Source organism: Emys orbicularis, chromosome 1, assembly GCF_028017835.1.
Source record: "Emys orbicularis isolate rEmyOrb1 chromosome 1, rEmyOrb1.hap1, whole genome shotgun sequence".
NCBI lineage: Eukaryota > Metazoa > Chordata > Testudines > Emydidae > Emys > Emys orbicularis.
Genome location: NC_088683.1, coordinates 362,595,214 through 362,621,525, shown reverse-complemented (window position 1 = coordinate 362,621,525; position 26,312 = coordinate 362,595,214). Strand labels below are relative to the sequence as shown.

The following is a 26,312-nucleotide window of genomic DNA, read 5'->3' as shown; positions in this document are numbered from 1 at the left end:
CAGACTAGATGCGCACGCACCCTATGCATGCGAGAGCAGAATTTTTTGAACAGCAGAGTCCACTGGGCCACGTATGCCTTTCTACCCCCGCCACACACACCATAGAGCATAAATGGCAGAGCAGCTGCCACCATCCCTCAGTTCCCTCGCTAACGCAGGATCCCAGAAGGAGAAGAACTCCAAAAAAGCAGGGATGGAGGGAGGGTCAGGGGATCCACATGGACGACATCTCATAGAATCAGGATGACTGTGCCCGTGGCATACAAGAGCTTAGTCTCCGGAGGGCTGTAATACTTCGGTTTAATTTCAGTTGCTGGGATTAGGGGGCAGGTGCTGGGTGGTCTTGGTGGCCTGTGATACACAGGAAGCCAGACTAGATGATCGGGTGGTCCCTTGTGGCTTTAAAACCTATGACTACAAGGTACGTAACCGTTCTCTGTTCTTTGAGTCTGTGTGTGGGGGGATCCCACTCCAGGTCACTGATAAGCTGTGTCCCAACTGGACGGTGGGACTGAGGAGTCGTGACTGCCACTAACTAAACAGTGATTGTAACACTGCCCTGCCAGGTCTGGCATCTGACCTTGCAGCTACATCACGGGTTCAGTGTTTAATCAGAGTCAGGGAGTTATTCCATTTAGCTGCCTTGCAAATTTCAGCTATGGGGATGCTCCTGAAGCGTGCAGAGAGAGAATACGTTTGGGAGAACTGAGGGACGCTTGCGGCCGCTCCACCCTTTATGCCTTAAGGTGAGGGAACAAGGACATAACTCATACAGGAGCGGCCCTACGGACACTGCTATTCAAAAGATTTCAATCTTGCCTGCATGGGGTGCATGTGTCTCTAGCAAGGGATCCCCACGGGCACGTGCTGAAAGAAAACTATACTGCAACAGCTGATGCAACACCCAAGGGATGTCATCAGAGCCTCCTCTCCAACTGGCTCTATGCAAAGGCAGCACGGCCCACACCTGCATAGCTAGCACATTATGCATGCAAGTCTACATGCCAATGAAGCTCCTGACTCTAGAAGCTTCAGGATATTTATCCCAGTTGCCCAGCTCTGCTTCAGAGACCTCCGAATTATATGCCTGAAGTGGAAAGACTGAAAGCGAGGCTATGAAGCAGACATATGTACCTAATATAGGTACTAGACTGTGCCAGTTAATCACATCACTGCCTATAGACACTGAGAGAATAGCTCCAGACAAGTCACACTCATTATATGCCTTAGAACATACCCACTGATCTATACCGTGCATGATGCACTATTACTACTAATAAAAAACATGTATACAGCGCATTAGATGTACAAAGTGCTGCTCACTCAAAGAAGAGACATATTCCCCAGCCACAAAGAGCTAACAATTGAAACCAGGCGACATACAGGAGAGGGAGGGCCAGGGGATTAGCGAGCAGGAGAAGCAGGGAAAAATTGCACAGAGAGGTAGGGTGTTTTGGAGGGATCTGAAAGAGGAAAGACCAGGTGCTTGGTGGGTGAGCAAAGGGAGGGTGATCCAGACATGTGGGATTGCAGCAGAGAGGGCATGAAGCTGAGAGTGGGAGAAGGAGATGGAATTGGGGAAGGGGATAAAGTGAGAGGACTGGAAAAAGTAGGAAGTGAGAGCAGCAGTGAAAGCAGAGACGTACCACAGATGCAGCAAGATTACACATGGCCTTGTGAGCAAGGACGAGGAACATCCCATTAAGAGATAGGGAGCCAAGGGAGGGACTCAGTTAAAAGCATTAGCAGGTGTGGACAGGGAGGCATTACGTGAGAAAGGACACACATACGAATACATAACACTAGGACTAGCCCCTGCTCCTTTAAGAGAGCATTATAGGATCTTTAAAAGGGAAAGTTTCACAGTGGGACACGAACATGTAGAGATTTGGCTAGAGTTGGGGTCCCTTCCTTCTTCCTGAAACTCCTTCTGGAGAAAGAACAGGAGTCCTTGTGGCACCTTAGAGACTAACACATTTATTTGAGCATAAGCTTTCGTGGGCTACAGCCCACTTCATCAGATGCATAGAATGGAACATATAGTAAGAAGATATATATACATACAGAGAATATGAAAAGGTGGAAGAGCAATGGTCTCAAGTTGCAGTGGGGGAGGTCTAGGTTGGATATTAGGAAACACTATTTCACTAGGAGGGTGGTGAAGCACTGGAATGCGTTACTTAGGGAGGTGGTGGAGTCTCCTTCCTTGGAGGTTTTTAAGGCCCGGCTTGACAAAGCCCTGGCTGGGATGATTTAGTTGGGAACTGGTCCTGCTTTGAGCAGGGGGTTGGACTAGATGACCTCCTGAGGTCCCTTCCAACCCTGATATTCTATGACTCTATGATTCTATGGAAGTTGCCATACCAACTCTAAGAGGCTAATTAATTAAGATGAGCTATTATCAGCAGGAGAAAAAAAACTTTTGTAGTGATAATCAAAATGGCCCATTCCAGACAGTTGACAAGAAGGTGTGAGGATACTTAACATGGGGAAATAGATTCAATTTGTGTAATGACCCAGCCACTCCCAGTCCCTTCTGGAGAGCCACTTCTTTCACAGCACCTACAGGGGATCAGAGTAGGATTAGAAATGAGTCCTGGTTACAGAGAATGATCAGCTGGGGCACAGTTAAAGTGGAAGGAACCTTGGCACTGACTGAAAGACACTGAAATTAACAGAGCCGTATCAGGATGCTACAAAAGCACGTATCTCTGTGTGACAAATATCCCACAGAAGCAAGAGCTCTCACCTCAGTGTAAGATGAGCAGGGGGCTCAAGGTTTTGAAACCCAAGTGATTTTATTTCCCATTAGACAGGTTTTCCATTGAATCTGTCCGGTTCTTTAGCTGCAGCAACCGGCAGGAGAGGGAAATGAAAGCTTTTATTTCCCGGTTCCTAACATTACTTCCATCTTCCCTGCCATCTACTAGCCTTGCCAGAGCCCTACAAATATCTTAGCCCTGTGGTCCTTCCACAACCCCCTTGAAACCATCATCTTTCCAGCTGAGAAGGACTGGACAGCAACAGCTGCAGGGGTCACTGGTGAGGGATGCAAGAACTGGCCTTCCCCCAGTAGGATCTGAGTTCGCTGGCTTTGCAGTGTTTCCCAAACACTGATAAAGGGGCCCAGGGTTTTGTGACCAGAATATTAGACTGCTCCCTTCCTTCCCAATGAGTCTTGTGATGGGCTCTGAGGCACCCCACTCCCTGCCTCCTCATCAGCGGTTCACATGCTAACCTTCAACAGAGCTTCAAAGGGCAGCCCAAACCTCTGCTCCTAAAGCAGCCAGGTCTCCACTTTGAGTTAGATTCACAACGGAATAGAAGGGAGCTGGCACTGTCTGGGACAGCTGCAAAGTACTGATCTATGGAGTGGTTTTATACAGACTAAGATGTCACAAACAGCATCAATAGTGCAGTGAGGACTTGAAGTGCAGTGCACTCCAAAAAACAACTTTGTAAAGATGGCATTGTGGGGCTTATGTTTATTTTCTCTCAGTGACTCCAGATTGAACATGGTCAGACTGCCAGCACCATAAACTCCCCTGGCATCTGAATGCCAACCTGAGATCTTTGCTCAAGTACCAGCAACACCTAAAACATGTGCCATCGGAACTTAGTTCACAGTTTTGCTGATGTGTGATTTCTCATACTGATGTTGGTTCTGCTGGGCTATGAAGCGCCACAGCGTAAAAACTTACTTTGGTCAATAACATCTGCTGCTATGGCTGGATATACACAGGAGGCAGGTCTATTAAGTAAGGAGGACCTGTTTTTACATTGTCACTTGTCAGAGTAGAGAGACACTTTAAAAAATTCAGCACCCTACAACTGTTAGCATAAGTCAGACAATGCAATTAACTTAGGCCTACAGGTGCCAGAAAGCATGTTGCCCAGATCACTATTAAGCAAGTGTGCAGTTTGGTTGGCCAGCATGGAGGGAGCTGACATCTTTAACCTGTTCAGGTAATGTTGTTCTCACCCCACCGCAAATGGAGCTTTACATGAGAGAAAAAGAAAATAATCACAATATGTCCAGAAAACCAAGAGGCACCTTGCACTGGAAAGGATATGTAGAGATATCTAAACTCTGTGGGCAAACCTGTGTCACTGAATCAAAGCCACCAACTCCTAGTGCTCTTTTAGCTCCACTTACATAGTACCTCAGCCCCAAACTACATATCTAATACCAGGGCCAGGCTCTTTAGGAGTCAGATTAAATAGGTCAGTATTTGTACTGCATCTGCGAGTGGACAACTTGGAGGGAATTTCAGACACTCTTTGTGTCGTTTTCCAGCTTAGTACGTTTCCTGGCCAACGGCGAAACCCTACTGGGTACACTGTAAGGCTAGACATCGCAGCAGAGGCCAAATACGCTCCTGGTGTTACCCCAGTGATGCCAATGCAGTAGTTACGCTAGGGATGAATTTGGCCCTAGTTTATACTCGTTTCCAGAAGGAAGTGAAATATCTAATTAACCTTTCATTATGTTTACAGACGAGTCATAGTGAGTTTCAGATAGTCAAGGCCTTTGTTTAAAATTATAGGCAATAATCATCCACAATGCATGGCAAATAAACCTGATTCACCCAACACAGCTCAAAGTTTCAGTCTTTTTGCCAGACACCCAAATAAGAAACCCAGTTGTTAGTCTTGTGCCAGTGCATAACGAGACTAGACTGGGTCCTGAAGGCCTTTTAGTGCCTAGAGGTTTTTGTCACCAGTTCTACCTGATTTCATCCTATGTATCTTAAATAGTAAGAAGGGTGATCCAGCTGGGGTAATTATTGTACCATGAACAGCCTTTCTCCTTGTCTCCCTTCGAGCCTTTGCACCTCCCCAAGCCCTGTTCTGGTCCATCAGTTACTTGGAATGGTCAACAATCGTCACACTCCATTGCTGACCATTGTCCATCAGCAAAGGTGGGAAGCTCCAAATCCATCCCTCTGCGGACATGCAAACAACGAGGCCCGTTGCTGCTCGGACATCAAAGTTAAACAAACAGACCCAAGCCCCCGCCTCTCTGCCCATCTTAAGGAGCTCCCCGAGGAGGTCACGACTTTCAGCTTGTCATCGCACACATCAAAGTTTGCACCACACACGAACTCGGCACACGGATTCGAATCGTGTCGCCCGAGAGCGGATATTCAGCTTTTGTGCCCCGCTTTAATCCTGTGTTTTCCCAAGTAATTAAGCCTTTTTGCTTATGAACTTGTGACTAAGTAAAGCATCTCTGAGAGGTTGTAACATCAAAGCTCATTCTACCGTCTGTCCCACGTTTTCTAAAATTGGATTTCTCTTTCTCTCTTTTTTTTAAATAAAAACTAATTGAATTTAGTTGTAGACTGAATATATTTAAGAGTGCCTTTAAAGGTTACCAGAAGCCACAGTGATCATCCTGGGAACTAAAGAGGTCGGACACAGAGTCAGCCCTTTTGGTTCATGAAGGCATAGCATGAAAGCCACAGCACTCACCCCACAAGCTAGGGGAGAAACAGCAAATCCTACTGCAGCAACTTGAGACTTTAGCTGAGTTACTGACACAGTGCGACCTGCACCAGTACCACCGCAAGGCTACGATCTCATCAGATCTCAAGATTAACAGGTTAGGCCTGATCAGTGCTCGGATGGGTGAACTCTCAAGAAAACAAGAATGCTGCAAGGAAACGGCACTGGTGATTCAATGCATAGTGCTCTCCCCTTTCAGCCAGTAAACCAGTTGGGGTTCTTGGTTGTCATACTGTACATAGGTAAATGAAAAGTATAAATATACGGTTTCAGGTTTAACCAGCAACCACATCCCAGAACTGCACAAGAGGGAGACTCCAAATGCAGGTTGTTTAGATGGAATCCATGTGGGTTTACCAAAAGGAGAACGCAGCATAGCAACTTACCCAGGATGGTCATAAACAACGCTGGAAAAAAACTTACCTAGAATTTCTGTTTATAGCTGCTACCATGAGGGCTGTCCAGCCAAGCTTGTGCCTAGCATTCACATCGGTGCCTTCCAACAACAACCTACACAAAACAGAGAGAGACGGCTTCATAAGATTTTGTTTCTCCCCCACAGACATAGGCAAGGGTGCTGAATGGATCAGGGGGCTGGTAGCAGAATACAGAATCTTTCATCTCAAGGTCACTGGTTCCAATGCAGCCCCGGGCAATAATGACTGAAAGTTGTTATGGTCTGACAGCTCTTCAGCAGCCAATAGGAAATGAATTGGTGGGTCTCAATCCAATTCCTAGTAGACAGGTAACATCATAACTAGCAGGCCTGAATCCTTTTAAGGTTGCTCACATGGATCTTAACAATTCACCAGTACGCTGGAGGAGGGGAAGCTGGTGGACACACATACTGATGGACGACTAGAATTTTTGCACTGAGTAATAGCCACAAAGGATTCAAGGCTGGGTATCATGGGAAGGCCAGCAGCTCTTGAAGTGCCACATACTAACATGGCACTATTTTGGAGCATTCTCGCATGGCAGTAAAAGCCTTATAGAGGCATCAAACAAACCTTTGTGCTCTTTCAATAAAGATCTTTCCACTCATTTTGGACCACATTCCTAACAGACTCCTAGCGTCCACTACAAAACTAGTTCTTACCTGGCTATTGCTAGCTTTATTTCTTAATCTCCTCCACAACCCACTCCTCAGGGTTATGCTCCTCTGCCCCGCCTCTAATCCTATACCCCTAGTATTATTAGCTTAGACCCTATTTGCAACTGATCCCAAGCAGTATCCTAGAACGGGGTTTTTCTTTGTTATTCTTATTCTTTGTTATAGTATTGAGTAAGTTTGATTTCTTTGTTAATGGCCAAGACTTTTACATTATAAATCCATGGTACATCCACATCTTGAACACTGAGTGCAGATGTGGTCGCCCCTTCTCAAAGAAGATATATTAGAATTGGAAAAAGTACAGAGAAGGGCAACAAAAATGATTAAGGGTACGGAACAGCTTCCATCTGAGGAGAGGTTAATAAGACTGGGACTTTTCAGCTTGGAAAAGAAACGACTAAGGGGGGATATGATAGAGATCTATACAATCATGACTGGTGCGGAGAAAGTGAATCAGGAAGTGTTATTTACTCTTTCACATAACACAAGAACCAGGAGTCAGCCCAAAACAAAAGGAAGCACATCTTCATGCAACACAGTCAACCTGTGGAACTCGTTGCCAGGGGATGTTGTGAAGGCCAAAACTATAACAGGGTTCAAAAAATAACTCAATACATTCATGGAGGATCGGTTCATCAATGGCTATTAGCCAAGATGGTCAGGGGATGCAACCCCGTGCTCTGAGTGTCCCTAGCTTCTGATTGCCAGAAGCTGGGAGTGGACAACAGGGGACGGATCACTCAAGGATTGCCTGTTCTGTTCATTCCCTCTGAAACATCTGCCATTGGCCACTGTCGGAAAACAGGATATTGGCCTAGATGGATCATTGGTCTGACCCCATATGGCTGTTCTTATGTTATTAATTAGGCAGGCCAAACAAGAATTTGAAGAGTAACTTGACTCAGCAACTCAACTCAGCAAAAGACTCAGTAATTAACAGCAAAAACTTTCTAAGTACATCAGAAGCAGGAAACCTGCCAAACAAAGTGGGACCACTGGATGATTGAGGCGCTAAAGGGACACTCAAGAAAGATGAGGCTATTACAGAGAAGTTAAATTAATTCTTTGTATCTGTTTTCACTGCAGAGGATGTGACAGAGATTCTTGCACTGGAGCCGTTCTTTTTAGGTGACAAATCAGAGGAACTGTCCCAGATGAGATGTCAGTAGAGGAAGTTTTGGAACAAATTGATAAATTAAATGGTAATAAGTCACCAGGAGCAGATGGGATTCACCCAAGAGTTCTGAAGGAACTCAAATATGAAATTGCAGAACTACTAACTGTGGTATGTAACCTATCGCTTAAATCAGCTTCTGTACCAGATGACTGGAGGATAGCTAATGTGACACCAGTTTTTAAAAAAGGCTCTAGAGGCAATCCTGGCAATTACAGGCCAGTAAGCCTAACTTCAGAATCATGCAAACTGGTTGAAACTAGAGTAAGGAACAGAATTATCAGACACACAGAGGAACACCATTTGAGGAGTCAATATGGCTTTTGTAAAGAGAAATTATGCCTCACCAGTCTATTAGAATTCTTTGAAGGGGGTCAAGAAACACGCGGACAAGGGTGATCCAGTGGATATAGTGTATCTGGACTTTCAGAAAACCTTTGACAAAGTCCCTCACCAGAGGCTCTTAAGCAAAGTAAGCAATCCTGGGATAAAAGGTCCTCTCATGTATCAGTAACTGGTTAAAAGACAGGAAACAAAGGGTAGGAATAAATGGTCAGCCTTCAGAATGGAGAGAGGTAAATAGTGGTGTCCCCCTTGGAGGCTGAGTCTGTTGTGTGCATCTCCCACAGGAGTTCCCCAAACAGCCAAGCCACACCGATTCCACTGCAAAGGGGCCCTGCATAACCATGGAAAAGGGACAGATCTGCCCCTAAGAAAGGTATTGACTGTCTCCCTTCATCTTTGTGGAGCTTTAACTCGGACTCTCTTAGGTCTTGTCTACACTTAAAACGCTATACGGCACAGCTGCGCCGCTGTTGCGCTTCAGTGTAGGCACTAGCTGTGCCGATGAGAGGGGTTCTCCCATGAGCGTAGGTAATCCACCTCCCCAAGAAGCGGTAGCTAGGTGGATGGAAGAATTCTTCCATTCACCTGGCACTGTCTACATGGGAACTTAGGTCAGCTTAACAATGCCACTTAGGGATGTGGATTTTTCATACTGCTGACCGATGTAGTTAAACCGGCTGGTGTGGCACGGCCGGAACTGGGGTCATTTCGACTGCCACGTGCCGCCGGGGTTAAGAGTTAAGGCCGGTTAACAATAAGCCTAATGCTTACCGGTTAACCAGTTAACTTTTAACCTTTTACATCCTTAGTGCACACGGTGAGCATGGACAGTGAGCAGGCTAAATCTTCTGGCTAATGACTTCTTGGATAGTTATATTCAAGAGTTAGTGATGTTGAAATTGACCAAGATCACTACAGGGATCTGAAGAAGTGAGGTTTTTACCCACGAAAACTTATGCCCAAATAAATCTGTTAGTCTTTAAGGTGCCACCAGACTCCTTGTTGTTTTTACAGGGAGAAAGTCAGCAATAAGGACATCTTAGATGGGTTCATAGTTCAATGGGCCAGTGACAGGAACAAACGTTTGGGAGTCCACATATTTATCAGATGAATAGACTTCCAAGTAAACATTTACCAGATTTCTATCACACTCACTGTAACGTCACTAATCCAGCCCATTTTAGTCACTGCATGAAAAAATGCTGCTACCACTCTAACTCTGATGTGTTCCAAGCAATCTGTCTTGGTTCATCCTGGAGATAAGTCTTCCACCTCCCCCCAGCACCTCCTTCCATTCTTGAGTCTAATCACTGAAAAGAGGCAACAGAACTTTAAGCACAATCTGAAGAGCTCTCTTGGAGCTTGTCTACACTGCGAAGTTGTGGACAAAACTTTTGTCTTTCATGGGTACTTAAAATAAGCCCCCCCACGGAAGACAAAAGTTTTGCCGAGGCAAGTGGCAGTGTGAACGTGGCTTTGTCGGCAGGAGCGCTCTCCTGCCAACAAAACTAATGCCGCTCGCGGGGCTGGGAGTATTTTGCCGGCAAAAGTGCCGACAAAGTACCAAAAAGGAGCGTTTACGCACACTGACTTTAAAAGCTGTGTGGTATAGACAAGCCCTTAGATACAGGTTGGTAGAAAGAAAAAAAACATCCCTGCCTTTTCAGAATTCTCTCCTGTCCCTGTGTAAGGCACAGTAAGTGCTGGAGCACATGGCATGGCAGCCTGTGTGCAGTGCAGATTGTTATCTTTAGTGAGCAGCGGTGCATAAGGGCGGTGTTTACAGTAATAACAGAGACATGCTGGGCTAGTCTGTCTCAGACTCATGGCCACTGCTGGACACAGCGGTTAAGTGTCTCGCTCGAAGTGGCATTGCCTGCAGCATGAATCCACACCGCTGCTCCATCTGCCAACTTCACTTTACACAGCCCCTTTGGATAGAAATGGAGTGCCAATAACCCCAACAGAGGCTTCTTCGGGAGGATCTTTGTGTGGTACTGTCTCCTCACAGAGTTTTAATGCCAAGCTGCCCACTTCAGAGAGTCCCAGCTTACTGGAGCCCCATGGACCAAATTCAACCCTGGCTTCCAATGAAGTTAATGCATCTACTCAAACCAGAGCTGAATTTGGCCCCAAATCAACAGGAGGTAGAGGAGGACAATGGTATCATTTCACGTCTGATTCTTTACCATCTGACTCCAGCCCAAAGTCCTTTATGTTAATGCCTAATTCTTTCACCTACCACCGATACACAGCCACTTCCTGCCATCCTAACGCTGTGCTGGGCGGGGAGGGCCAGGGCTCTGAGGTGGCACCGAGCACTCTCTCCCTCAGAGGTGCTGGGCTGGCTGGTTCTTGCTCGCGTGCTCAGGGTCTAACTGATCGCCATATGTGGGGTAGGGAAGGAATTTCCCCCCAGGTCAGATTGGCAGTGACCCTGGGGTTTTCCACCTTCATCTGCAGCATGTGGGTGCGGGTCACTTGCCAGGATCATCTGGGTGTATTGTATTGAATCATTCCCTACCATTGCAGGGACCTTGAGCACTGGTGCACGTCAGTCCCTCTTATTCTCTGCCCGTGGCACACAACAGTCTGGTCTCCTGTGGGTCTCCTTTACTGTGGTCTCATTTCAGTTGTTGGGTTTAGAGTGTGGGTGCTGAGTAGCCTGTTAGATACAGAAGGTCAGACCAGCTGACCTGCTGGTTCCATCTGTCCTGAAATGCTAGGGCCCTGAGGCCATAGTTCAGTAATGACTCAGAGGAAAGAGTGCAACCAAACCATCTCACCTTTTCACTTGGTTTACTTTGACCATTTGAAAGCACTTTGTGCATAGTCAGTTTCACTGTTTCCCCTGTACAGTCAGTTAGTCAATTTCCCCTGTTTGGGTGGGTCTTTCACACAGTAACAGGGCAATAAAACACTATTACATGGCGAAATGCTACTATAACCCTACAAAACTGGCAGAATTCGGGGTGGGCAGGTCTGGCCTGTGAAACTACTACTTTTTTTACTAATAAATAATAGTGCCTGGCTTTTATCTAGTATCTTTCATCAGAGGGGCTCAGAATAGTTCACAAAGAATTGCCCCATTTAAGTTAACTGAGGCCCAGGAAGGTTAATTGGCTTTCCCAGTCAGTGACAGAGCCATGAACAAGATTTCCCAGTTCCCCTATACTAGCAACAAGAGCGCTGTGACTCCCTGAAAAAAAAACCCCAAGTGTTTGCTTTTACATCTCATGCAACCTGCTACACAACAGCTTTGTAAGTGCCTGGTCTCTCTTGAATTCAAATGGGACCCTCTCAGCCCTACTCCTCATCACCAGGAAGGTGCACCTTGTACTGGGAAGGACTGGTGCAAAGGCACCACTTCCTCTTAGAAAGCATTCACAATTATGGAGATTGTGAAACAGTGACAGGCTTTTCCTAAAAACTGCTCTGGAAATTCATTTATCAATATATACCATATGTGTTCTTCTTTCATGATCATTCAACTGTTGATGGCCCTGATACCCCAATTAAACCTCCTATGAAAGACCTCACACCCACGCGAAGGGTGCTGGAGTACTCGCTAGAGGAGCTGATTACAGGGTCAAGGCCTAAGGTATTGGAATTAATCAGCAGTTTTCCATTTAGGAACCCAGCTTAAGTAATCTGAAGCATGTGGAATGCCAAATGATCAAACCTAGTATGAAAAATTACTAGAGTCACATCATGTAGCGTAATATGCATTGACATTTCATTTAGGAGCATTTTTTTAAATCACCGCAAGATGCCGAGCAACTTAACAGATTTGCTAGACAACTGAACTTTATGTTCAGGGTGCGTGAGTCTATCATTAATATTTTCCCAGCCTGATTTAATGATATGACAATCGATAAAGTGACGACCACTGTTCAGATCCTAGACAGCCAAATGTATTTACCAGCCGGGACATATTTTTTAATTAAATAAAATCCTCTGATCAATGCTTAGGATGTCTATCGACATTTTAACCAAATAAGATCCAGGGTGCTCACTATTAACAATTTAACACATACATGCACTGCCAACAATATGAATACCGTCATCACGTTTTTTCATGAGACAAACACATCCTCAGCTGTTGGGTATACGGGGAATCAGTGTCAATAAGTAAACATCTGGGGTGTGAACTGATGAAAGGCTGAGCTTCTTAAAGGGTTTCAAAAGGATCTCAGGATTATCAAAGTTTGGACTCAGTTTGCTTTGGTGTCAAAGAGTTTGGATGTTTCTCTAAGCCAAGCTGGACAGTTCACAAGGACGGATTTTCTTGTGAAATTTCCAGTACATTTGCTTCCTTGAGAACAGTCTCTCTCGTGGTATTTGGGCACGTCTGGTTCCACTTCTATATGAAAACCGCCCTTTGCCTAGATGGCAAAGCTCCACCAGTAACTCTGTACAGGGCAACATCTCCTTTTAAATAAGAAGAGGGTTTGATATGATTCAATGATCTGACCAGCAGAGCATCTTGAGGTGCTTTGGAATTTTCTGAAAGGGCTCAAGATGGGTGCGAGGGCAGAGTGACACACCTTGCTTTTGGAGTAGACACTATTCTGCCTTCAAGTAAACAGGACCTAAAACTCTGACACTTTGATCCATCCAGAAAAGAGATAAAGGATCCAACTTCCCTGTCGCCGAGTATCTCCTGTTGCAATGCAGCAACTTTTCTTCTCCCCCCCGGCTGCCCCGAGACAGATGTGGCTTCTATTCATCCCTCCGATCCCATGAGTTCTGGGTGAGTAACTCAGTGACACTGCTGCTTAAAGCCAGAGCCCAGAGGGCATGTTTGAGTTTGTGCTCAGCGCCTGGGAGCATGCCCAGCTCACCCTCCTGACAGGTGGAGGAAGAGGAAACTTGAACTTTTGCAACAACAATAGCTTCTGTTTCTCTCGGTCGCTTAAACATTTCTCCGCCCCCCACCCCTACCCCAATATGTTACTGTTTAACTGCAGGGGTGGCTCACTCTCCTGGGACATGCCCTCAGCTTTGCAACTTTAACTGCAAGAAAAAACAGTAAATTTTAACATTACAGCATAAGCTCCTCTTCTAAACTCTGGTGAAAGAGTTTGTCCATCCAGGAGGACTACTTAAGCCACTGCAAAAACCTCTGTTCATGCTCTTGTCTTCCTAGAGGCAGGCTGCCTAAAGACTACATTTGCTTCTGAATCCTTTAGCGATCATCTAATGGCCAATAATTACTGCCTTGGTACAGTACAACTATTCTGTATATAGAAACCAATCCAAAACATTATAAGGAATCCAGACAGACAGTTAAACCACAGCACAGGGAAAGAGAATGTAAGACGTATAGGCAAGGCAGAAGACAGATATTTTCAACTGAGGTCTGAAATGAGATGGAGGAAGACAGACAAGCTACTCCTAGCTGGAGGAGTTGCAGAGGAGAAGGCTCTTACACGAAGTGTGGTGAGATGCTCTGAAGGGACAAAGAGGAGGCCACTCCTGTATAAGCAGAGATGGTGAGCAGGGAGTAGAGAGACAGGTGGTCAAGGAAGCATGCTGGAGTAAGTTCAGAGGACTTTGGGGGAAAGGGAAAGAACTGTACCCAGAAACGAACAGGAAGCCAGCGGCGTTGTTTAAGGAGGTGAGTGATATCTAAGTAGTAACCCACTGCTGAATGGAGAGAGACAATCAGGAGTCACAGAAACCTCATTTTTACTATTCATGTCTTAATACACATGGCATGAAAACACCAGGACATGGTGACAGATGAGAGATTTGAAACATGTATGATTTAGAAAGTGGCTAATATGTTCCATGATCCACATGGCCAATTTCCCCTCAGGTGAGAGGAAGTAAAAAACCACACACGACAAGCTGGAGCCTAGTGCAATGGGGTGTTGGTTCATGGCGGGGCTCTGACCTAGACGCTATAGTAATACAAATAATGTCACTGCTGGAAGAGGTTCAAATGCTACAGCACTGGGCAGGCTAACAGAGCCAAATACTCTCATGCAACTGAATCCCTTCAAAATGAAACAATGTGCACATCTCACCTAGTGCCATCTGTTCGTTACCAGTGGTGCTGTGCAAATGCAGAAGTTGTTATGCGTCAAACATCATCACATACACATACAGCTTTAAAGGTTAGAATCTGACCATCTTGGCTAATAGCCATTGATGGACGTATCCTCCAGGAACTTACCTAGTTCTCTTTTGAACCCAGTTATACTTTTGGCCATCACAACATCCTTTGGCAATGAGTTCCACAGGCTGACTGTGTGTTGTGTGAACAAGTACTTTCTTATGTTTGTTTTAAACCTGTTGCCTATTAATTTCATTGGGTGACTGCTAGTTCTTGTGTTGGGCGAAGGGGTAAATAACCCTTTCCTATTCACTTTCTCCAAACCATTCATAATTTTATCTCTATCATAACCTCCCTTACTTGTCTCCTTTTTAAGATGAACCGTCCCAGTCTTTTTAATCTCTCATACAGAAGCTGGTCCATCCCCCTAATATTTTTTGTTGCCCTTCTCTGCACCTTTTCCAATTCTAATATATCATTTTTGAGATGGGGCGACCAGAACTGTACACAGTATTCAAGGTGTGGGCATATCATGGATATATTTAGTGGCATTATATTTTCTGTTTTATCATCTATCCCTTTCCCAATGGTGTCTAACATTCTGTTCGCTTTTTTGGCAGCCGCTGCACATTGAGCGGATGTTTTCAAAGAACTATCCAGGATGACTCCAAGATCTCTTTCTTGAGTGGTGACAACTACTTTATACCCCATCATTTTGCATGTGTAGTTGGGATTCTGTTTTCCGATGTGTATTACTTTACATTTTTCAACACTGAATTTGATCTGCCATTTCTTTGCCCAGCCACCCAGTTCAGTGAGAACCTTTTGTAACTTTTCACAGTCTGCTTTGGACTTAACTATCCTGAATAATTTTGTTATCATCTGCAAATTTTGCCACCTCACTGCTCACCCCCTTTTCCAAACCATTTATGAATATGTTGAACAGCACTGGGCCCAGTACAGATCCTTGGTACATACCCTGCTATTTCCTTCTCTCCACTGTGAAAACTGACCATTTATTCCTACCCTTTGTTTCCTATATTTTAACCAGTTACTGACCCATGAGAAGACCTTCCTTCTTATCCCATGACTGCTGAGTTTGCTTAAGAGCCTTTGGTGAGGGACCTTGTCAAAGGCTTTCTGAAAGTCCAAGTACACTATATTGACTGGATCACCCTGATCCACAAGCACAGGATTATAGCTTGAGATGGGAAACGGAAGAGGCGGAGCGGATGAATTCCTAAGCAACTAGGATGCAATTTTCATGCAAAGTTCCTTGAGTGTAAAAAGCAAAGGGGTGAGAAATGCAGGAAATAGCAGCAGAATTATTTCTAAGTAGAAACAGTCTAAGGGTTTCTTGTGGTGTCAGTGGAGTCTTTAAAAGGTTAGCTTGGCTCTTCCTGGTTATTTAAATCAAGGATGGCCAAATGTGGCACAACATACAAAGTCCAGAAGAGATTTCTACAAGAAAAAAATAAACCCACTGCTCCAAGTCTGGTCTTTCTAACTGTGTTTTGTATAGATTTGAACAGCATTTCAGTGCCTGCTTTAGACTGTCAACTCTTCGGGGCAGGGACTCCCTGAGCCTGTACACTGCTCAGTACAGTGTCAGCACTCAGATATATTCATCTGTCTGACGGCAGTACTGCCTTTGGAGACTACACATCCCAGCGCATAGCGCTCCACCTGCATTTGACTGGAGGCATTGCATGCTGGGATCTGTAGGCAATAAGGGCCACCATGGTATCAGAGAGGATGGTGTCTGCAATCTCTTCCCTTTATTGTATATTAGGTGCAGCCCTGTGGCTCTTTGAGAGCTGCCAGCATGTCCCCTTGACTGGGCAGAGCTGGATGTACTTGCCTTACATGATTTTCACACAGTCATAGATTATAAGGCCAGAAGGGACCCACCAGACCATTTAGTCTGATCTCCTGTGCTCCACAGGCCACCAAACCCTACCTGGTTACCCCTGCAATGAACACAATCACCTGAATTGAAATAAGTATCACAGCCCTCAGGAAACTCAGCTATTATGTGCCACAGGCAGACCAGGGGGTACCAAGGCCCAGACATTGTGTGTCTGTTTTGGAATTATTATGTATTGTTTGTCTTGTGCTATTGCCCAAAATCCCCAGTCCCAGAGCAGGCCCCCAGAGTTCTCGGAGCTGCACAGAGATGGCCCCTGCCCCAAGCAACTGACAATCTATAAGACGAGTCAACAGGTAGATACGGAGAGATGGGGGAGGACCATGAAACGACGAGACTACACGGGCATGCAAAGCTCAACTGAAACACGCTGAATTGCTTGACACAAGGTAGGGATGGCCAGTCGCCCAACCAGTTTTAATTTTTCAGTGGGTTTGACAGAGCCCAGTTAAAATCAATCCAGAGAGCGGGACCATCTCAACTGATCAAAATGGCACCTTTTAAAAGGGCAGGTCAAGTTTCTGGACACCTCCTTGCTCTGAAGGAAGAATAGCTCCATGCCAATCTCCTGGCCTGCTGAACATTTAAACATGCAGATGCCGGCTACTGCCCGCTGTTACAAATTGCCCTGATAACAGCGCGTTGACACATGTACTTTGTTTCTGTGAGCCAATATCACACAGCGCTTATTAGAATACTGTTCCATCATATTTATTTGGCTAAGGAACTCTGCTGCAAGCCCATATTTTTGTAGGTGGTTTATTAAAAAATAAGAGTGAACCACTGAGAATCAATATTAATCCTGTATATAAAGGCGAAGGGGATGGAGGCAGTATTTCTTCAAGCTTTTGCTTCTTGCTTCCCCTTGCCTCTCCTCCTCAACACACACAGCTCACCGGAGGTTGGGGAAACTAAACTATCCAGAATAATAGGTATTGTCTGCAGTTATGGCTAAATACATACAGGGCCAGAAGTTAATGGGAGTTTGGCCATCCGCTCCAATGGGAGTCGGATCACTCCTCAGAGGGGAATTTCTTTTTATTTTTAATGCAAAAATCAGACTACATTTGCTTCATTGGGACCAGCTGACACACAGGTAACAATCTAACTGAGTTGTTAGAGACAAGACAAGACTCCCTGGACTCAAGCCTCCCACTGGCTTCCAACATACATATCCCTGCCCTCTCCTCTCGTATCTCCTATGTTTGAAGAACTGACTGTTGCCAGCAGAGCTTGTATGCTGCTGCCTATTCTCCACCTTCACTGAAATCCTCACCCCCCTACAATACAGTAGCTCATTTCCCTACGGCTGCCTGAATCCCCAGCTTGCAGCGCACACAGAATGCTGCTGCCCGCCTCCTTGCACATACAGAAGCGCAGTCCTCAAATGTCCCATTGATTCTTCGTTCCTTTTAGGATCCAGTCCAAAACTACCCTCTAGGTCTATGAACCCCCCTGTGGATTTTCTAACACTCACTGGCCTGCCACCAGGGGGGCTCCCTTTCACTAGGCTGCTCTTCCCCTCTGGCCACGGTTGGTGCTAGCGCTATCACGTGACAATGGTAACGAAGCAGAGAGCGAGAGTAGTTTTCTTCTAACACTGAACAAGGAACTCTGTCGGAATAAGGAACACAGTATTATCCCTAAAGCTCCTCTGTCTCTCTCTCTCTGCTTCATTGTACAGTTCTGCCTAGGTCCTCCTCCGCCCCCTGTCCCCTATGCCTGGCTTCCCCCAGCAGTTTTAAAGAAACACAACTCATATCCTCACAACCGCCTTCTCTGCGGCTCATGAATCTAGAACAGCTCATCTGTATCTCTCTGCCTCTGACTCTCCATCTCATGTCAAACAACAACTGAAAAACTGCATCTCTCCCTCGCCAATTCCCCTTAATTTCTCTCTCCTTGGTAGTCGTGTTGGTAGTTGTATTGTTTCACCCTGTAAAATGCTCTGAGGTACAGTTTGCAAGGAAAACACTATACAAAGAGTTGTCCTGTGTGCCTGACTTGCAAAAGCAAGAAAGCTGGTCAGCCCCATTCATGCAATGAACAAAAACGCAAGCAGCAGATGAAGACAGTGGGTGTGAGAGAGCCTGGTCCAGTCTCTCTCAAACATCTGGGGGCTTCTCCCCCAGCCTGTTAGCTGAAACGACCAAGGTTTGAATAATACCAGTAGCCGTTCTACAATCCAGGCAATGACCGGTCTCTGTTCAGTTTTACTGGCGCTGCTTCATGAGACAGGCTATGATACAATACAGAACGTAGGTCCTGATTCTTACTGTGATGTCAACTGCATGGATATGCCAGGCACGGCCTGCAATGGCTTACCCTAGTGCACTGATTGGGTTTTCGGTGCGTTTCAATAATTATAATACAGTGATCTGTGGCCAGGGGATAAATTACGGTTTAATCAAGTCGGAAATTAAATTTTAAAACCCTAAAGCAGTCTGCCTGCCTGTTGTCTAGCTTGCCACGGAGCCTGGGGCTCAGAGCAGCTCGCGTTTTCTTGCAAAATGAAGTGCACACAGTTGAACAGGGGCAAGAATCCATCTATCCCTATGTATAGATACACATACACGATGCTGTCATGAACTGCGTTGTGTCTATGAATGGCACTGCCCTCTACTGTGCGGAATTAGAACTGCTCAGCCATGTGTCACAAGCCCTATACTATTACTAACTAAAGACAATTCTCCTTTGCTCCAGGGAAATGGCCCTGTGCTTTTGGAGGTTTGCTCGTGTCTTCACCATAACAAGCAGCGTAGCAAAAGCCATCAAGGTCTTGGAAGGCTGCAGGTTGGCTGGAGGGGTTGGGGGCTATTTTTACATTGATGGTCTGTAATTTGTGCCCCATGGCTATCACTGAGGGTATAACTACACTGCTCAGTTAGCCTGGGGATTGGCACCCAGGACTGTGCACTGTTAGCCCGAGTATGAGCATCCCCACCCGTGTTACTGTGTTCTCATTGCTTCTGCACTTGCCTGTGTCTGGGGGCATGTCCCATGGTTCTTTGTGCTGAGATGCTCTAGGATTCTTTCCCAGCCAACTGTGGGGAATTGTGGGAAGGGCACTGCAGGGCTGCCAACACGAATGATCTTGCCTGTATCCTCACTGCAGAGTGGGCCAGTTCCAGCTGGAGCTAAAACACAGCTCGGGCTTTAACACATACCCCGCACCGTGCAAGCAAGCACAGCTACAAAGCAAAAATATGCACTTGAAGGTCGTGTGTGGAGCGCGGGGGAGGGTTGGGCAAAAACACGAGAAGAAACATGGGTTAAGGCTACAGCGTGGGCATCCCCCAAAAGGGCTGGGGGAGCAGTGACCGGGACATGGTGAGGCGGGTCGCTTGGTGCACTAGGAGAGGCAGGGAGTTTCAAGCATAGGGGACATTGTGGAAGGAAGATGAGGGAGGGAGAAAAGAGGAGCAGACAAGACAGCAGCTTGGGAGGAGCACAAGCACTAGAAATGGAGGGGCAGTCAGAGGGAAGGAGAGCACAGGCGGGGCAGTGAATGTGCATTACACAGTTGCATAATGTGTAGCAGCAGTCTGTACAGACACGAGTGTAAACACGGGAAACAGAGAGAGAACACGGCGCACAGCCCTGCCACTCATCGCCCTGGTAAGACTCACAAATCACCCAGACATCACTAAGGAACAGCTTCCTGCAATTACCAACAGCAGAACATATGTGCCAATTAGCCGCACACCAACATCCTACGAGAACCTTGATTTAGGCCAGATCTCGGCCCTCGGGTGCACCAGAACAAGGCTGCTTCCTCTGAGATCCCAGGAAGAATGGAAGGGGGCTACCCTAGGCTGGGGCAGTGACTAAGGGCCATATGGGCCCCAGAGAGAGGAAACAGAAGCAGCAGCCTACAGCGGAGAGCTCCCGGGAAGCCGGCAGGCCGGACGGAAGAGGCTGAGTGAAATGATACACAAGGTGGAAGGTTCCTCTGACAGAGGATGAGGCTGCATAGGCTGTGGCCAGGTGGGGGATGCAGATTGCTCCTCTTGGGGGTCAGATAGTTTTTAGTCATGACACACCCCCTTTCCTTCCATGTACAGTCCTGGCAGGGGTGCTCTGGGCACAGGAAATGCATTCATCTGTTAATCTTCCAGGGAACTTACGGAGCCAGACTGATGTCCCCATGTGTGCACAGAACAGTACAGCAGAGGCACTGTCAGCGTGTCTCAACCCCCCCAGGAGACTTTACCTGCAGGATTGAGCGGGTGCTCAGTTTGCACAGCCCATTAGTCACTGGCTTCCCTGTTGGGACTGTCAACAAGAGCGCCAGGCCCAAGGGTATTTGAAAGATAAAGACACCTGCCCACTAGGAAGTAGACTGAGGCCACTGGCTAGCCTAACACAGGCCCCCAGACAGGAGCAACTCTCAGTCACTACTGGCCTTGGGTAGATCTGAAGCAGTGAGCTAAGCACCCACAGCTTCCATTACTGCTGGTCTCCTTTCTCCGCACCCTACCAAGCAGCCACATTACTAGACACACCTGTGAAATCAAAGCAAGCATCTTGGAGGAAAGCAGGACCCATGTGACAACAAAGGGCTCAGGGCAGACCCCCTCCCCCCCCGAGTAGTGATGTTAATACACAGTGTAAGTATCCGAACAGTCACTCACCTGTCGACTTCTGAAACGTTGTTGATCCTTGCGGCTTCCAACAGGGCATCTTCTAAGAGAGACAAAGAGGAGAAACCCTAGTAAAGTGGCTGGCAAGAGGCCCACACCAAATGCACACATATAACCTGAACGTGGTACGGTTTATGTCTATAAGGGACGTGAACGCTGGTGCTCCAGAGGCATTACTACACAACACTGGGTAGGCAGAAACTTCCCTACGGGCAGGTAATTCCAGACCTGTCCGCTAGGGGATTTACGGAAACTTCCTCTGAAGCAGCTGGTGTAGGTCCCTGCTGGACGCAGGATAACCTGGTCTGACCAAATGCGGAAATTCCTATATTACCTCATTTTAAAAACAGCGGGTTGGCCTGTGGATTACAGCTCCCAGGATGCAAAGCTTCTCATTAGCCACCGCCACTTGACTCTGGGTGGAACACTGCTGGCTGGAGCGCGTTGCTCTGCAGGTCTGGATGCTAAGGGAGGGGGGCTGCTGGCACGTCAGAGAACATGGTGTGCTGTGTCCAGCCACCCGTGATGTAACGTGGAGTTTACAGCAATATGATGTGCACGTCCTCAGGACAGGGACCAGCACTCCCTGAATGTCGGGACAGCACCTAGCGCGTTGTGGGTGGCACCACACACCAATACAAATGATGACTGCTCCAGCCATCTGAGTTCTGGAGGCTGACACTGCTCTGCAGAGAAGGGAGAGGACTAGGATGGCAGCAGAGGGAGCAGGAGAGAGAGGGCCCAGGAGCTATTCTGGGAGCTGGGAGTGAGTCACTCCAGATGCTGCACCTCTCATGGTACTGCAGAAAGCAGGGAGCTCGGTTCGGTGAGAGAGGAAGCAAGGGCTTTTCCTGTGTGCAACACCTGGGGCTACTGTGCCCAGCGTGCATTCCTGGGATCACTAGCACTGGGATCCAAAGCCAGTCCATTTTAGAGCCAAACATGAGAGCAACAGTCAAAATGAGCGTGAACATTCCCCCGTAGATTAAGAGCACCACTTTCTGGCTCAACGGCGTAACTACACTGCTCTTAATTTTAATGCACACAGATCATGTGTCATGCTGAGCGTCACAAAGCACATGCACATTACAGAGAATGTCACTCCTAGACTGAAAAGAGAGAGGCTTTTAGGGGAGATTTAACCAGAGGAAGTAGCTCAGTGTCTGGGAGGGAAAGGAGCTATTCTGAGTGCAACGCCGTATGTCCTGTGGAAATGACATGGAATGAGGAACAGTACTGCATTGCTGCATGCGGACAAGTCCCACCAATAACAGGTGATTCTCTGCCTCCTGGTGGATGACCAGAGCAGCTCTACCAAGCCGTACTCAGGATTTCAAGAGTCCCATCAGGAAGACAAGACATCAGAAGCAAAATCTCATGAGAATGGGGAACTAGATCTGGTACACAGGCTCCTTCCGGTCTTAGATTCAACCCTGAACTGACTCCCCTCCACAAAACGCAAAGGGCTTTAGAGTCAAAGGTTCTCACTCTGGCGAATCTCTGGTGTGAGAACCCTCCACCGGCCACAGACAATTTTCATTTGCAAAGTACAAAAGCTAGCCTCTAATCTTAAAAGCAACAGACCACTGTTCCCATACCAGTAAATATCCCTCTTGCCTTCTATGGCAGGATTCCCAGAGGTTCTGAGCACCCAATAGCCCCCACTGACTTCTGCAGAAGTTGTGGATGCTCAGTGCATTTGAAAATCAGACTCCCTACAGCCTCCATATTCAGAGCTGCTATGCGTGGCTGGTTTTTTACGGCTGGTTAGTCTAAATCTGAAATTGGGATTTTAGGAAAGACAAAATCTGAGAGAGAAATGTTTGCATGATTATCGTTTAAAATGGAGATTTGGGGGGTTGTTTTTCATGTACAGATTCACCTGCAGTGCTAGGAACCCAACACAATAGCACTGGGCTGGCACACAAGAACCAGAAAGTTCAAGTGACCAGCCTCAGAAAGCGAAACTGACCGGCATGCAGCAGTTTAAATGCCTCGGCCAAGCACAAGCAGCATTAATAGAGACAAATACCGCAGAGTTTAAAAAATCTTTCAGTTCTACTCATCACTGGTATTGTTAGCATTGCAGAGATGAATGGGACTTTTTTTTTTTAAATTATGAATTTATCTTGACAATGTCCCTTCAAACAGAGTTTATCCAGGCCCGGGTGTCACAGTGCAACTATATCTCAGCCAGTTAATGCTCAGCAAGCAGTGTGCAGCCAGCAAGCAGCCGGCAGTGGGTATAAACTAGCGAACAAATTCCATACTCAGAGCGAGGGCTGGGGAAAGACACCTGAAGCCCTGGCTCAGCGGCACAGCTCAGAGAACTCCACAATAAAGCGGCCGTTCAATCATTTCCACTGTCCTTTTAAAAGGTGAAGGGCTCCCTGGGAGATCCATCTAGCACAGCAATCGCTGCTGGTGTGTGAACAGCAGTCACATGTCAGCTACACAGAGTTCTTTTCGACTGTAACAAGAAGGCTCGTGTGCCTCACTGCTGTCTCCGGGACAGAATCCGAACCGCTCTACTCCGTGCTCTAGCTATCCTGCCTGCAGCTAGAAGAGAGGCTGCTGTGTTTTGGGGCCTGTGGCTTTGGAGGAGGGTCTGCAGTCTATCCCCACCAGCGCTATTAAGAGCTATGCCGGGCAGCACTGGGACCACTGCACAGTCCTAGGTGGCGCCAGATGTGTTGCATTCTAATGAGGTTAGAAAGTGCCCAGAGGTTCTTCAGCTCCCTTGCAGCAAGACTGGGCGGTTCAGCCCTCTCTCAGGTGACTTACAAACAAATGCAGCATTTATATAGGGCGTTTCACCCTCAACAGTCATCACAGTGTTAAGCCCATGTTACAAGTGGGGAAACCGAGGCACAGGGCGTGTCTTACCCAAAGCCACAGAATGAGTCAGGGGAAGAGCCGGGAGGAGAACTCAGGACCTTTCATTTCCCAGTCCCACGCTCATTCCAAACGATGCAGTCATTAACATAAAAGTCATTAATGACAGCATGTGTTAATTTATATAGGAGGACACAACAGGGATGGGCTTTCTATCCCAGCAACTGGAGCTCATTCCAAGCCCCTGAATAATCCTGCATCTCAACCCCCAATTTTTGTACAGCATGGATATACCAGACAGCTGATGGTTTGAAAGCTATCATAGGCTCTGTTTGTCTATAAGATAGCAGAACGGCAAGCAGGCTAAATAACAGAGCTGAGCTTTCACTCCGAGCTCCAGCAGTGACAAACTCAGTGACTTTAGGGACACCACAACCAATTCGTGCCTCAGTTTCCCCATCATGGAGATGATAATACTGATTTGCTTTGCCAAGGGTTGGGAGACCTAATCCGTTAATGTTCGCCAAGTGCTTTGAAACACAAAACACTATGAAGTGCCAAGCATGAGAACCACTAAGGCCCCAATCCTGCAAACATTCACACACACATGTGGCACTTTGACTATGTGAGTAAAGGGACTAGGTGTAAAGTCAAGTGCATAAATAAGTGTTTGGGGAATTTGAGAAGCAATGGCTGAGAGGCTGCCACCAATTAATTACTGTGGAAAACATAGATTGCTCAGAATATCCTGCCTCTTGGCCTTAACAAGGTGCGTATATAACTCTTCCACCACACACACGTCTTAAAATTGTCTGCAGCAGCGAACTGCCCTGAGTTAAAATATCAGTGCAACTCTAGCACTGTACTTGTATGCTCTGTACAAAGGGAGCTCACTTCTTGGAGAACCATTTCACCCCCTCGTCTAAGGCTGGCCAAACCTCCCTAACAGAACTCTCCCCCTAATCTGAAAACATAGACTCTTCCAACACACAGACTAAAACAATGGATAAATACAGACCTAAGACTGGCATATCCCCCAGAACAGCACAGCCTGCCAACCAGCCTGTAGATGCGTTCTGCTCTAACAAGGATGGGTGGTCCACAGACACAGGACAGCCAGCCATGCAGTGCTCCATCTTGAGGCAGGCAGACCATGGACAGTTGCATTCTGGGAACTTGTATCTCTACAGAAATTGCTTGGCTCATTCTTCTTTGTTTTATGGTAGCCCCTGGAGCCACAACAGAGATCAGCACCCCTTCGTGCTAACAGCTGTAGAAACACAGGGCAGTCCCTACCCCAAAGAGCTCGCATGGGTCCTGCCATCTCCCAAGGCCGCTCCCCTCTATGAAAAGAGTAGGGCAGCTGCATTTGAGGAGTTGCCCCCAGAGATCAGGCGAAGTCTGGACTCCACTAAAGACACACAAATGCCTCTGCGCTATCTGAAGAACATCCCCCGCTGGGAGTGCTGGGCTTTAACACAGCACAAGTGCAAAGAGAGGGGTCAGTAATAGTCACCCTTGGATGCGTGGCCCTTGCTGTAGCAATACACCAGTGCAGCAGCAAACGCAGGAAGCCCGGCCCGGCAAGTCCAGCTCTCCCTCTTCTTCTGATGCCCCGTGGGGTCTGGCCTGAGACGAACGCGCCACTCCGCAGCCGGTCCTGGGTCCTGCGGCTCCAGCTCCCGGCTGGGTGCAACCAAGAACAGCAGCTCCGGTGCCCTGGCCCCTGTGGTGCGTGGGCCCACCTCCTGCAGCTCTGGCCTCCTGAACTCCCCCATGCCCCGCTCCTGCAGCCCCTCCAGCTCCCTGCGCCCCCTCGCGGCTGCCCCCAGACACTGCAGCCCCTGGGCTCTGGTGGCCGCGCGCTGGTACTGCAGCTGCGCCGCCCCGCGCCCCCTAGCGGCCGCTCCCGGGGACTGCGGCTCCCTGCGCCCCCCAGCGGCCCCGCCTTCGCCCGCCGGGTCTGTCCGCGCCGAGGCGCCACGGGAGGGCCGCGGGGGCGGCGGCCGGGCCCTCAGGAGCCGGGCGAGGCCCGGAGGCGGAGGTCTGGACAGCAGGGAGGCCAGCATCGTTGCCCCGGCCCGGCCTCGCTCGGGCCCCTCCGCGGCGCCAGCAGAGGAGAAAAACAAAGATGGCGGCCCCCGAGAAAATGCTTCAGAGGAGACGCTGCGTCGGGACGCCGCAGCGGCGCGAACTGCCTGGTGGGAGTTGTAGTCTGTTCGCAGGCAGAGCCCCGCGGATGTCCGGCTGAGGACTACAACTCCCATGAGGCCCCTGGGTATACGCAAACAATACTCCCCGCCCTCCTCACACGCGGCGCTCAGCGGCGGGCCGCGGAGCATGCTGGGCCGCGTAAAATCCCGAGGCATGCTGGGGAATGTCGTTTTGGTAACAGGGATGCGGGCGCCCCGTTGCTCTTCATAGGGCGGCGTGAGCCAGTGCTGCCGGTAGGTGGCAGCATGGCCTAGCGGTTAGTGCTTCGGCTTTGGGAGCGCGGGGCTCTGGGTTCTAGCCCTGAGCCTGGGTGGAAGGAGAGTCTAGGACTGAGAGCCGAAGAGGCCAGGACCCCTGGGGTCTGTTCCCAGTCCTGGGAGGGGTCTGGCCAGCAGGACTCCTGGCCCTTGGGAGGAAGTGGGCTCTGGTGGCTAGAGCAGGATATCATAAGGGGTGTCTGTTCCTGGCCGGGGATTGGGATCAGGATTGGG

General features: G+C 47.8%; 1 protein-coding gene across 1 annotated transcript in view; it reads right to left on the bottom strand.

Annotated features, from left to right (window-relative positions):
* CLPB (ClpB family mitochondrial disaggregase) overlaps positions 1–25,676 on the bottom strand; it is a 140,097-nt gene extending 114,421 nt beyond the window's left edge. The window contains exons 1-3 of the mRNA XM_065423387.1: positions 25,124–25,676; positions 20,764–20,815; positions 5,932–6,018 (exon numbers count right to left, since the gene is read on the bottom strand). Coding sequence (XP_065279459.1) covers positions 5,932–6,018; positions 20,764–20,815; positions 25,124–25,676 — 692 coding nt within the window. The remainder of the gene's footprint in view (positions 1–5,931; positions 6,019–20,763; positions 20,816–25,123) is intronic.
* Positions 25,677–26,312: the final 636 nt, after the last annotated feature.